Genomic DNA, 12,731 nt, shown 5'->3' with positions numbered 1-12,731 from the left:
ACTTAACATTTATCAAGAGCAATATATATCAGATTTAACTTACCCCAAGATTAAATGGGCTTGTTTTCACTGTCACTTCATATCACAAAAGACACAAAAACTATAGCAAAGCACTTCCATGATATACTGTACATTTGAAAATCATTCCGTCTCTGTTTTGATTAGTACTTCTAACAGGAAGTCTAACAGGAAGGTATTGCAATTACTTGCATTACCTGAGAAATACTGTCTTTTCTTTCTGTGAGCTTCTTTGCATCTTTGAGCAGCAGAACTTCTTCATCCTTAAGACTATGCACATGTAGTGATTTCAGTAGGTCTAACAGGTCAGTAGGGACGGATGGTTGTGCCTGTAGGAACAATTCATACTGAGAATTCAAAGAAAGTATTTATGCACTGACAATTTCAGGAAAAAAAAGAGTTTGTATACTGATTAAATGTTTTTGGTGCGATTTAGATTTATTGATCATTCAGGATTCACTGAGATGTACTTGAGTGACTCTGAATGCTGCCCAAGCACTAAATCATAATTTCATTAGTGTGAGCACTGATTGGGCAACGGTACTGAGGTGATTTAACCTGTTGAGTGTCAAGCCTGGTGACAATCAAGAAAGAAAAGCACAGAAAGGAATGAATAAACTCCACTTATCCACTCTGTACCAGATGTATGGTGCCAAATAAGTCTTACTTATCCCCTTTGGCAATGAATCAAGGCTTGTTAAACCCAACTCTTTGGGTGAAGTTGCGCCTACTGTTCACAGTTTTAAATGCACTTCCAAATAGTTTCTTCTTGTGCCCTCTGGTTCGTTTTTCACTGCTTATTCTGAAGAAATCCACTGGATTGAATCTGTCAATGCCTTTGAAGATTTTGAGGTCCTCTGGATAGTTTGCTCTGTTCAAGACTAGGAAAGTTCAGCTCCTTCAGTTTGATCAAAATTATACACATAATTCTAAACAAGGCCTTACTAGTTTGTTATAACATTAACTTAACATGTCCTGATTGAACTGCTTTTAATTATATCCCCCAGCATTGTTGCCAATTCTAATTGCTTCCCCACAGACTTGAAGATGTTAATGACATGTAAACATAGACAGCTAAGTAGCCTCTTCTAGTGTTTCCGATTTTTTGTTTGTATGTTTTACATATTTGCTACCTGAACTTATCTACATTAAAAGTTTGCCCAGTCTTGAATTTAATCTATTTCTAATTTATTTTTGAGTTTCATTTGGTACTTCTACATTGTAAACTTAAGTAGTTTTACAAACTACAACTAGATCTAGATGATTGATATCACATTATTAGATTATTATTTGTTATCCAAATGGGGAGTTTCAAGTGTGATTGTCGGAGCTGTGGTCACTGGACATTGGTCTGGAGTGTCTGGTCACTGTAGTAACTGATGGAAACCTCACTGCACAGCTCTACATCAATCAATTCTTAAGCCCCCACTTTCTGCCCTTCCTGTGGGCTCATCCAGATGTGACAGGATCCCAGCAGGAAAAGGAAAATGCTTGTCATCAAACTGCTTGTGTAACAACAGTTTTTGTGCGAAATCTGAATGTGATACTTGTGCATTAGATACCCTGCTCACCAGACCTGAGCCTGGTGTGTGGCCGACTGTGGTTTAGAGACCACTGAACAGAAACTTGCTTGCTCAGAAGAGGAATGGGACAGAATCCCACAAGACAGAATCTGTAATTTAGTGCAAATTGTGTTGCAGAGGTACAGCTCCTAGCTCTTCCAAAAGTGAGCACACATGCTACTGGTCTGTGACATTTGTTATAGACCCCATTTGATCAATGGTGTTGATGAAAAATGTTAATGAGCATAATCAGCACAATCACTTCGTCTGTGAGATGAGGCTTTGTACTTTTTGTAAATTCAATTATACCAATATTTAAGAATATGCAAAAGTGCTCACAAAAAAGGTACTGCTTAAGTGTTCATTATGCAGAGAGAAACCTAAATGCTTCTGTACTATGCTCTTGACCTTCAAATAGGATGGGACTGGTTAAATTATCTTAATGAAATACGGTAAGAATAAGCATTTAGGTTTGTGTTTCCTAAAGAAGCCTCCTTCTGCATTCTGCAGCATACTGCACATGCACACTTGCTTGGCATTCTAAAATATACAAAATAAGACAAAGCTCAAAGTTAGCTCCACCTTTTGTATACAATTCTGCTTTCACATATTGCAGTATAAAATTTGCAACAGAATGAATCATAAGATGACAAACTAATGGACGTACCACAGTGGTAAGTTATTTCTGAAAACAACAGATAATATCTATCATTACATGGCAAATCTATGGATTTCCCCATTGGTAGCTAATAAATAGGTGACAAGCCTGCTCAAATTCTGCATTATATATAATGTACAGAATGCAAGAAGTCACTGTGCAAATCAGTGAAGGTTTGAAATGAGTTTTAATTTATTATATAAAGGCCTAGAAGACACAAACAAAGTGTACGTTCTATAGTGCTCTAAATCCGAGCGGATTTATTTAGGATTTTTTTTGGTCAGAGGACAGCTCTGGTTACTTTCTGTTACTACCATGAACAGGTGTTTAGAAGTGATCACTGCAAATCTATTAGAACTATACAAAAACTTCCACACATGGCACAGTGGCCTTTTTCTGATAATGTTACCTCCACCTTTCAGTTATTCCTGAAATGGCATATATAGCAGGTAGTGTGCTCTGTACAAGTGACTATGTAAGTGTTCTTATTTCTCATTATCACATTCAAGTATAACACCCATTTATAAACTAAATGGTTTCACATAAATATAAAATGAAGTGTTGCCATTAAACTACAAACCTAACTCAAATTCAGTTTTACAAAGAGCAAGTTTATATAATAATTGACCTAAGCCTGTTAACACCAAAACACTCACCAGGAGTAAGCAATTAGAAAATGAGATGAGAGGAGATTAATTTTATGTGTAAAAATGTACATTACCTGTATCCTGATTGTGACTGTATGCTTCCTTATAAAATATAGATAAAAAGATGACAACCTGATGTCTGATTTCTTATGTGTAGTTACTGCAGAGGATCTCTTACCTGCACTGGGATTTCCACTGCTTCAGAAAGACTAGGCAGACATACAAAATGAACCTGGTGCAAAACAGAAGGAAGTGTAAATTCATAATATAATTAGCATGTTTAAAATGTTAAAATACAGAAAATATTTTTCATATAAAATTTCCCATTTAGATGTTCATTTGCACGTGACAAGTGATGCAGAGAAATTAAACTGGATTTAGGAAAAAACACAAATGCCTTCCGAGTGGCATTTTCTGTAAACCACGTCCACCCTGTTTTCTCCCTGCCAACTGAACAATAATCCTATGGGGTCGAGAACATGGACTCATACCCATGCCCAAGACATTTCTTTTGCATCCGATACTTAGGAATGCAAGCATTTAAAATCCTGTCATTTAAATCCATGAGCATTTATCAGAGTTCCATTACTATAAGAGTCTTAAAATCAATCCATCCAAATCAAACATCTCAGAAAAACTGTGCTGTCCCACTCATGGAAATAAACAGATTGCAAATATTAGTATTTAAACACGCTAGGAAAATAGCTGCATCTTGTGACTTACAAGTGCTACAGTATGTTCCAGCAATGCAATCAACACTTTTTTAGGTCAAAGAAAGGGACCCATAAAAAGCACAAAAAAAACTTTAAATAATACTTCTTTACTTTATTTGAACCCTTTGGAAAAAATATCTTCAATAGCTATATCTTCAATAAGTATCAATATCTATGTCAAAATATCTATGTCTTCAAGAACAAAATATTGTGCACTAAAAATATGCCTGTGCTTCTAACAAAACTGCATCTGCTGCATGTGGTTATGGTACAACAGCATGTATTTGCAAGATACTATTCCGCTAACATGCAGAGAAAGCTCAAGTAAGTATAATCACCTCTGCCTTGTCAGCATATTTACGTACGACTTTCACAATGAGCTGTGCAATCATTAATGAGGTGATGATGCCGAAATCTGCAGAATGAAACCTCATGGCTGTGTGCAGGCACTGTAATGCTGAAGCATGGACTTCTAAAGAACAGAAACCCAAACATGGGACAACCAAGCAAAACATGACATGACAATATGCCGCAAGGCTGTGGTGAATTACAGCTATAATTTCGCAAATTAATAACTGAAATAATTTAAATTAGAACATGAAACATGTATTTTTGTGCAAAACATGCGATATCCCAGAAGTACACGCAGCAAAACAGAGAAACAGCACTGTAGGATTTCCGTAAGTACACGGATTGTCATCAAGTGAAGCTGTGTGTCTAGATTTGCAGTAAAGCAATTTAGAAAATGACATTTGTCCCACAACAAAACAGTGCCACCAGCAGGACGGGGGAAACCCTCTTTGTATGTGAGAATCATGGAAAACACTGGAAATGCATGACTACAGTCACGTCGAAGCCTGTGTTTCATGTGAACTCAATCTGTACCAGTTGTGGAAGCGGCCATGAGGAAGGTGGCTGGTACAGATATCCAACCATAGCCAGTTTTCAGCCATGGCCATTCGCAATACCTGGGCTAGACAGCCTCCTCATCTGTCACTAGGTTACTTTTCTCCTTTCAAATACTGCATATGGAAAGAAACTACCTGAAAAGTTACCTAACCAAGAACATCAGAACTAGAATCGTGGATAATGCAGTACAAATTATTAGAATATAACGGGTACCAAGCATTAGAGAATGGCAGGTTTATTATACCGGTATGGCACGACCCTTTATAAACTTTACCTCAATCATGGACACTCTGGTGGGACTGTCTGATGTAAATAACATTTTCTCAACTGTTTACGGGAAACAGCACTCTGTATATGACTAGCCTGCATACCAGGCTTAATTACCCCCTCGTTTGCTGGATTTCTGGTGAGCTGCAGGTTGTCTTGAATGAACTGAACTCTGTCAGTGAAAATCCAAAAAGCCATAGGGCCATTTTTCATTTGGTTCAAGCATACCGTACAGAATAAAATTAGAAACCAAACAGCGGCTCCATCACTGTCAGTAGAAAGTGAAAAGTGCATTTTGAAATCACCTGTAGTATGTTGCTATTGACAAATTGAATTTTATCATGGGTAAGTACTGCATTTTACCAGTTATATTTCTCTGTCACTTGTTCTTTACAATGTGCCCAAGCTGAAACGTTTCCAGAGACACACCACATGAAAAGAGGCTCAGCACAAACCTCAGTTAGACATACTGGGTCCTTGGCTTGCAATTCAAGCACCACATTGCAAAGCTCCTTCTTGCTCTTCAGTAGAGTCTTCAGGGAGAAAGCCAAGCTTTCAGAGATGATCTTAAAGGAAAAGGAATTATTACTACATACAGTAAGCCCAACCAACTCTATAACATAATCACACTAGAGGCTGTGATTCGCTCAACAGGACACAGTTAAATACGGTATGGGATTCTCTATCATTTGCTCCTGAATGGAATAATATTTAGCATGAAACCCAATGGTAAACCATACATTGCTGAACTACATGCACGGTTGAACATTCCTCAGAGGCACGCTTACTTCTTTTCTGAAGGACGCCCTGGTCTTATATGGAATACCACGGATTCTGGCACAGGCATCCATGGTTTGGCAATGGTGGGGTCTGGCTCAGGCCACACACCTGAAGGCAAATGGAACACATAAAAAAACACCGTCATTGACCCCTTATAGGATGTTGCTCACTCTCATAGCTGATTTATTGGGAAACCAGATCTGACACTGAAACTGATCCCTGGCAATTTTGTTAATAAAGAAATAGAGATAAATAATAGAGAGAAATAGAGAAATTGCAATTTCAATGCACGCTTGATGCAATATGCATTTTGATGTCTTTCATGATGTGCTGATACATTATGACTATGTGGCCTTCAGTAATGTGCATTCTGGAATAAATTTTATGTTAATCCACAATACATAAAAGACTGACAAGAAGTTGTTGCCAGACAGCAAAGTTTATGTTTTGCCTCATACTATACTCACATCTTCATGTGTGCAGACATCAGTTTGCAATCGGTTCATGCAAAACTGGTTTCAGAATGGAGGCTGTTGAAGGTTGCATATGAGCGCTCTCACCTGTACAGTACTTTCCCCGGATGAATCCAACAGGTGAATTTTCATAAGCAAGCAGTTGCTTTTATATCAATACAGGTATCTACGACAAGCTCAAACTTAAAATTCTTGCTCTGTATAACTGAGAACGATTTGACACACATGCATGTGATGATGTCACCATAAGGTTCAATATAAGAGGGGCTGTGATGCAAATCTTCTGGGAACTCTGGAAATAATGGGTTCTTTACCTACTGGCATTGTCTGTTGTTTACTCACAAGCAGATGACTGTTCTGTATACACACCAGCTCCCCGATTCCAAAGCATAAACCATTATCTGCCATTTAAGTTTTCTGACAGGACAAAAACAAGCACACGAGACACAGGACCCTGTACTTAGCAAACAATTATGGTAAGCTAAATGGCTGTAAGGAATCCTTGCGACTGTGATTACTGCATACGCTATTTTGTTTTTGCGGTATGAACTTCAAACATGGCCCATAGATTATGGAAAAATAGTGTCATGGATACGCATGCACTCCCAAGGGTGGAAGCGGGCTAAGAGGGTGAGATTTCGACAGGTCCAGGTCTGGTGAAGGCTTGGGGATTAAAGCAGTGACTGGAGTTTGACTTCCCATTGGACTTCTCTACCCCCCTGACTGGTACATTACAGACAGGCGGAGCTTATGAATTCCATAACTCACCTAGAACTGAAGACAAAGAGAAGGAGTGCAGTGGATAGATAGATAGATAAGACTTTATTAATCCCGTAGGGAAACTGATGCGTTACAGCAGCCCAGCCCAAGACGAGCAAAAAACAGACATCAGGATAGTTATAAAACAAAAGACAACAAAATAAATAAAAATAAATAAATAAAAAATAAATAAATACATAGGTGTGTGAAAAAAATGTGATGATCATAGTCACTGTAAAAACAATAAAATATGTGCAAAATGTGCATAGCTTTATACAGACTGATTGTCCAAAAAGTACAATGGAGTAAACATGCTGTCCATCGACGAGCAAATGAAGGGCTAACAGTCCTAGCCTAGGGCAGCATTATAGACCCTGACAGCCGCCGGGAGGAAAGACCTGCGGAAACGTTCCCTTGAACACCGTAGCTGGAGCAGTCTGTTGCTAAAAGTACAGCAAATACTATACTTTTATACTGTAAAATTGCGATTACAGTACAGCCAATTCTTAAGAAGACGCTTAAGGAATGATTGTACTAGTAGTTGGCTAATACTGTCCATTTATCTCCAGTGAAATTACAGCTGGAGCTACCAACTTGAGTTCTCTGTGACAAAATAAGGCAGGCACAACCCAGCTACTCCCCGCTAATGACAGTGATAAAATTATTCCACACGAAACCACAGCCCATTAGTACAATTCAAAAGTTATGTAACAATGGCAATGCCAACTACTCCCCGAAATTAAGCTCTTAAAAAGGACAGCGGTGAGAAGAATTAATGGATCATGTTATGCTTGTTATGCTAAAGTGTTCAGATACACCGGAACGCGGAAATTGACAGGCTTTCAGACTAAACATCACAGAGCTCCTCGGTATTGTGAAAAACAAAAGAGTTGGGGTGAAGGGCTCTTTGCAGAAGCACCACCCTAATGTCTGACTTTGGAGTCGGAGAGAATTCTGCATTTGCTAGAAAATGCGCTGAAAATACTGCCCGCGTACACAACGAAAGCACTCAGCATAAAAACAACTGATGTCTCCTCCGAAGTGTAAGAAAGACAGGCCGGCTTGAGTCGTGCTGTCATGACAGAACAGAATTTACTGTGAAGTAGGAGGTCTGTGGGGTTGCAACTGGTGTAAATCAGGGCTGGAAAAACTGGTGCATGAAAGGTTTTGACAAGTCATCAGGAAACCAGGGTTTCATAGATCTAGAGAGCAGGAGGGACATATAGTGAAACCGCATGGGTTTGTAGGTTTAACCCTTACATGCATACAGAACCTAATGGGATATCATTGTGATTTCTCACATAGTGCATTTACTGAACGTGAAAATGTCAATTAAATGTAAAGTACACGCCATTCGAGAACAGAAGCACGCAGAACAGGCACATGCTAAACTGACCATTTTTCACACTGTACGCCTCCAAATTCAACATTTACTGGAATCCCACCACTTACAACCCACAGAACCATGAACTCGTCAGAACAGCTTTTTTCAGAAACCTGTCAGATGCTGTAACTTGTGATTACAGAGCAGTGCTCAAAAACCCACCGCTATTCGCAACTGCAGATCTACATCACAAATAATGGGTATGTATATTTAGCACTCACAACACCTCACTACGTATTGCAAACTGGAAACAAAAAATAGCCTTCAGACTGAATTTGTAAAACCTTCACTGTGGACAAACAGTACACTTCATTCTACACCTGCAGTGGCTTCATTGAGGGATGAAAGAAATTCATGTTACAAAAAACAGCACATTGAAATTTTTGAATATGCTGTCTTATGCTGTAAAATTGGATGTAAGGTTCCAAAGCGTCAGTCACTAAAAAGTATTGGGAAACTGCCCTAAAGATTGGATTGGAAAGCTTGCAGGTTATTAGTGCTCACTTTCAACGAGTGGTGACTCCAAAAGCTAAATATGAATAGAAAATCAAAGTAATTGAGCAATTTAACCCATTTTGTCTTCTGTAGTACCAATGTTTTATGTTGTAAATGGTAGAACAATTTTAGGTTTAAACATATCTGTATGTTAGTGTGGTTTCATGCATTTTAAACAATTATAAGGAGCTGGCTTGTGGGCAACAATGCATATACAATTTGTTTTGCTGTTTCCTGGGATAGTAAGTATTACCCACGCACCTGTATTATAGTCTACTTAAATGCCTTTTTCTATACCCTGCTCCCACAGACTGTGACAGGGCCAGCACAGTTTTTATTAAGACACAAAAAATGTCAACTAAGATTTAATTCCAAACCATCATCTTCAAAGATGAAACAACTAACATAAATGCAATATTTCTATAGACAGCATGTACTGTATAATTGTTAAATTTAGAAGTGCCTGACCATCTGTATGAAGTGGAAAGAGAACTCTGGGAAAAAAGGACAGTTATTTTCATGCCAGACAGCAACTTTCGGTCAAGGACTAAAAAATATTTACAATATGAAGAAGAAAAAAAGTCCCATGAAGAAATCAAAGCGCACTTTGAGTGGTGTTCAAAGCTGTAACAAAGGTCATCTGGAGTCTAGACAGACATTCTGATATGTTTATCTCAAACAAAAATAAGGGGGAAAATAAGCTCCCTTCATGTCAGATTGTCCCCTGTAATCATTCCTGCGGTTTCAGAGGATTTTTAGAAACAACAAACCAAGCTACTAAAGTCTAACCTCAGGAAAGTATTGGTCTACAATTTGGAGATGTAAAGAGATCAGTATAAAGTCTATCAATATATCAACCAGTGTCATATATTAGAAAGGTGTCTTTTAAAAATGCTTGGCTATGAACCAACAAATACTGCTTTGCAATTCAACAAACAAAAAACAAAGGAAATATTCAAAGCTGCATTGCATAAGGCCACATGAGACAGACCTGGCTTTTGACACAGATTAGAAACTATGTAATCAACAGCACTGTGCCATCAAGGCATTAATCTGCAAATAAGGAGATGCATTCCACCACACAAATTACAATTTCATTATTGTTTTCCCCTTTTTCATTTAAATAGACTGCATGAAGCAAAGTCTCACATTAATGCGGGACATGTAGAAGTGATCATGGTTCACTGTACATGCACGACGCAACACTGCAGAGGTCAAAATGAGTAAATTCACTTCTCTACATGGCTGACATCCCTCGCAATTAAAGAAGGTATGCCCTTAAAGAAACACAACTTTACAGTACACATAAATCTCCTTTTAAAAATATATCATCTGGAAAGACTTCTTAACTTGCTCAAGTCCTCTGCAACTTAAAAATCTAAAATTACAAATTACAAATGTTAAATATTCTTTTCAATGATTCCATTCAGGTTCAGAAATGTTGACATTTTTAGTATATTCATGACCTACTTGTACTGATTTAGCAAACAGCCCAGAAAATAACTACTCTGAGATGAGAACACCACGTTTGAAGTTAAAGCTGTACCTACACAATCATAATTTATTCATTCTGTCAATGACCTGTAACTTAAAGCTGATTAATCATGAAACATGCAGGTGTAAACTCTATATTTGCTGAAAGAAACATGTGAGTTTCAATATTGCATTTATAAATATAGCATCTATCAAAAATAATTATATTTATTTCTAAATGCATAATGTTCTCATTTATTCACAAGCTTTTCTAATCAAAAGGAAGCACTTCCCATGACTTTTTAATACATTTTAGGCTGATTTCTTTGCTGTCTTAACCTTTAGATCACTGCATTTGAAACATGCTACATATTGTTACCCATTTATACTGTCCCAATTTCCTACCAAGCTTCAGCTTCATGATGGAAGACACTGGCTTTTGATAAAAGCATCCTGTTAAACATTCAATTCCACAGTTCTAACCAAGGCGCCATCACGAGAGGATGCAAACTCTAAAGTAGAACCAATCCACTCCAATCATACGCAAAAGCAAAGTTTCTTTTTCGGCGTTTAAGATTTTCAGTACCGTTCTATGCTAAGCTTTGGAGCTGCAATAACAAAACCAGACTATAGATATAAAAAGTAAACACTGAGCTTGAAGAAGTAATGTATGAAAAAAGGGTTATACTGCATATCTATTTTGGTATATCATTTTCATCTCGTAGAAGCAACAAAAAAAGCAAAAAGAATGTCAGGTTATATTGTCAAAAATACAGAGGATGTTATGTCACAATTACAACGCACTAGTAAGACCTCATTTTGAATATTGTGTAAAATTTTGGTCGCCACATAATAAACAAATATAATGCTACTTTTTTGTAAAGTCCAGAGAAAAGCAACACTCTGTGAGTTAAAGGCATGTCATACTCCAACAACTTGAAGAACTTCAAATCTTTATGTGCACACAGAGGAGACTAAAAGGAGACCTGATTCAAATTCCTGAAGGGTACTGATCCAGTTAATGCAGTGGACGTCTTTAGAACCAACAGAAAAGGACGAACTAGAGGACACTAGAGGGAAACTACAGGTAAAGAAAGCGCATTAAGAACTGAGATCAGGAGGTAATTGTTTACCTAAAGGGTGGTAGGTGAGTGGAACAGGCTATTCAGCCATACTGTTGAAGATGACACCCTGGGTTCTTTCAAGAACACAGCTGGTTGAGAACCCCAGATCATCAGTAGCCAAACAAGCTAGACAAGCTGAATGACCTCCACTTATCTGTAACCTTTCAAATGTTCTTATATTTGTGGTGAGACCAAAAGCTCAGTTTCACACAACCGCATTATGACTGGGGTCATATACTTGTAGCTGCTGCTTGGCAAATTCATGTCATGTGTTTTTAAAGTATGCTGGACTGGAATTCTGGCATGGGCTCCAGATTCCCCAGGCCAATCTGAACAATACTGTATCATGATGATACCAGATTTTTAAGATTCCTTATTTTTGCACCCTTGGGTGTGAGTTATCCTCCCAAATCACTTTTTCTGCACATCTGAGTAATGCTTTCTTACCTAAACCTTCACCTTTTACTGGTGGGTTCAGATTAGCCTTGGACTTTTTGGTGATTGACACCAGAGTTGAAACAGGTCTTACAGTATGTGTTTGCTGTTGCGGTTAGAATGTACTGTATGATAAGATTGGACTGATAAGATGCTATCTTATATCTCTGGAGAATTCTCTTGACTATCACCATGATTCTATAGTAGTGAGTGTTTTGCCTGTTCAGTCTACTTTAATAACTAACGCCAATCAAGGTAACTCTCTGAACTATAAACACTCTGTGGCTTTGCAACACTAGCAGATGAATAACAACATAACAGTAATAACATGCACCTGTACATCCAACATATTTACAAACATGAACATTGGCACACTATGGGTTTAGAAATAAGCAATTATGTTTTGTAGCTGAATACATGCTTCAGATATTTCCAGTACTCTTTTTTTATACATTTAAATTACATTTTAATTCATAAATGTTGAATAAGCTTAATGTATCCCTGTGTCTCTTTACTAAATCAACTTCTAGTCAAGATTTATCAAGTGTATGAAGACTACTATGAATACTCAAATTTACTATGGTCATATGAAACAAAACAACATGAATGTGTAATTGATGTTTATGTCAAGATACTGCAGCAGAAATGATTATCTTTCTACTGTAGCTGACAAGCCGTTAGGAGACGAGGAGCTGCTCTTTGTTGAGATTAACAGTAAACATTCTTAAATAAATAAAGTAGTGTCAGAACAAATGTCAGAAAAGAGAAAGAAATGTGCTTCTGATATAAGCATCTGTGTACTATATAAGAATTAATTTAACAAAAATGCGGCACAATTTTACATTATGAATGTACCAGAAAATGCCACAAACATAGCAGAGACATAAATAAAAGCACTTGTTGAATCAGAATGGAACATAGCAAATTCCTCTTCACTCCCTAGTTTGTATTTTATTGCTTGAAATGGAAATTTACCTTTTAAATTATCAATGTAATAAAAATAATATTTTATAGACATAAATATGACATAAACT

General features: G+C 37.5%; 1 protein-coding gene across 3 annotated transcripts in view; it reads right to left on the bottom strand.

Annotated features, from left to right (window-relative positions):
* Positions 1–12,731, bottom strand: part of akap11 (A-kinase anchoring protein 11) — a 35,181-nt gene that overhangs the window by 18,271 nt on the left and 4,179 nt on the right. For 2 of the 3 annotated variants that reach the window (XM_088602428.1, XM_088602444.1), the window contains exons 2-5: positions 5,563–5,662; positions 5,230–5,340; positions 3,064–3,117; positions 216–347 (exon numbers count right to left, since the gene is read on the bottom strand). In XM_088602428.1, coding sequence (XP_088458554.1) covers positions 216–347; positions 3,064–3,117; positions 5,230–5,340; positions 5,563–5,625 — 360 coding nt within the window. In that variant the 5' untranslated portion in view covers positions 5,626–5,662. Of the gene's footprint in view, positions 1–215; positions 348–3,063; positions 3,118–3,936; positions 4,071–5,229; positions 5,341–5,562; positions 5,663–12,731 lie in introns of those variants that run through there. The other variant, XM_088602435.1, reaches the window with a different exon arrangement.

This window comes from Lepisosteus platostomus, chromosome 2, assembly GCF_059453375.1.
Source record: "Lepisosteus platostomus isolate fLepPlt1 chromosome 2, fLepPlt1.hap1, whole genome shotgun sequence".
NCBI classification, from domain to species: Eukaryota; Metazoa; Chordata; class Actinopteri; order Semionotiformes; family Lepisosteidae; genus Lepisosteus; species Lepisosteus platostomus.
Note: the sequence above shows the minus strand (reverse complement) of the source record. Positions and strands in the feature narration are given on the sequence as shown.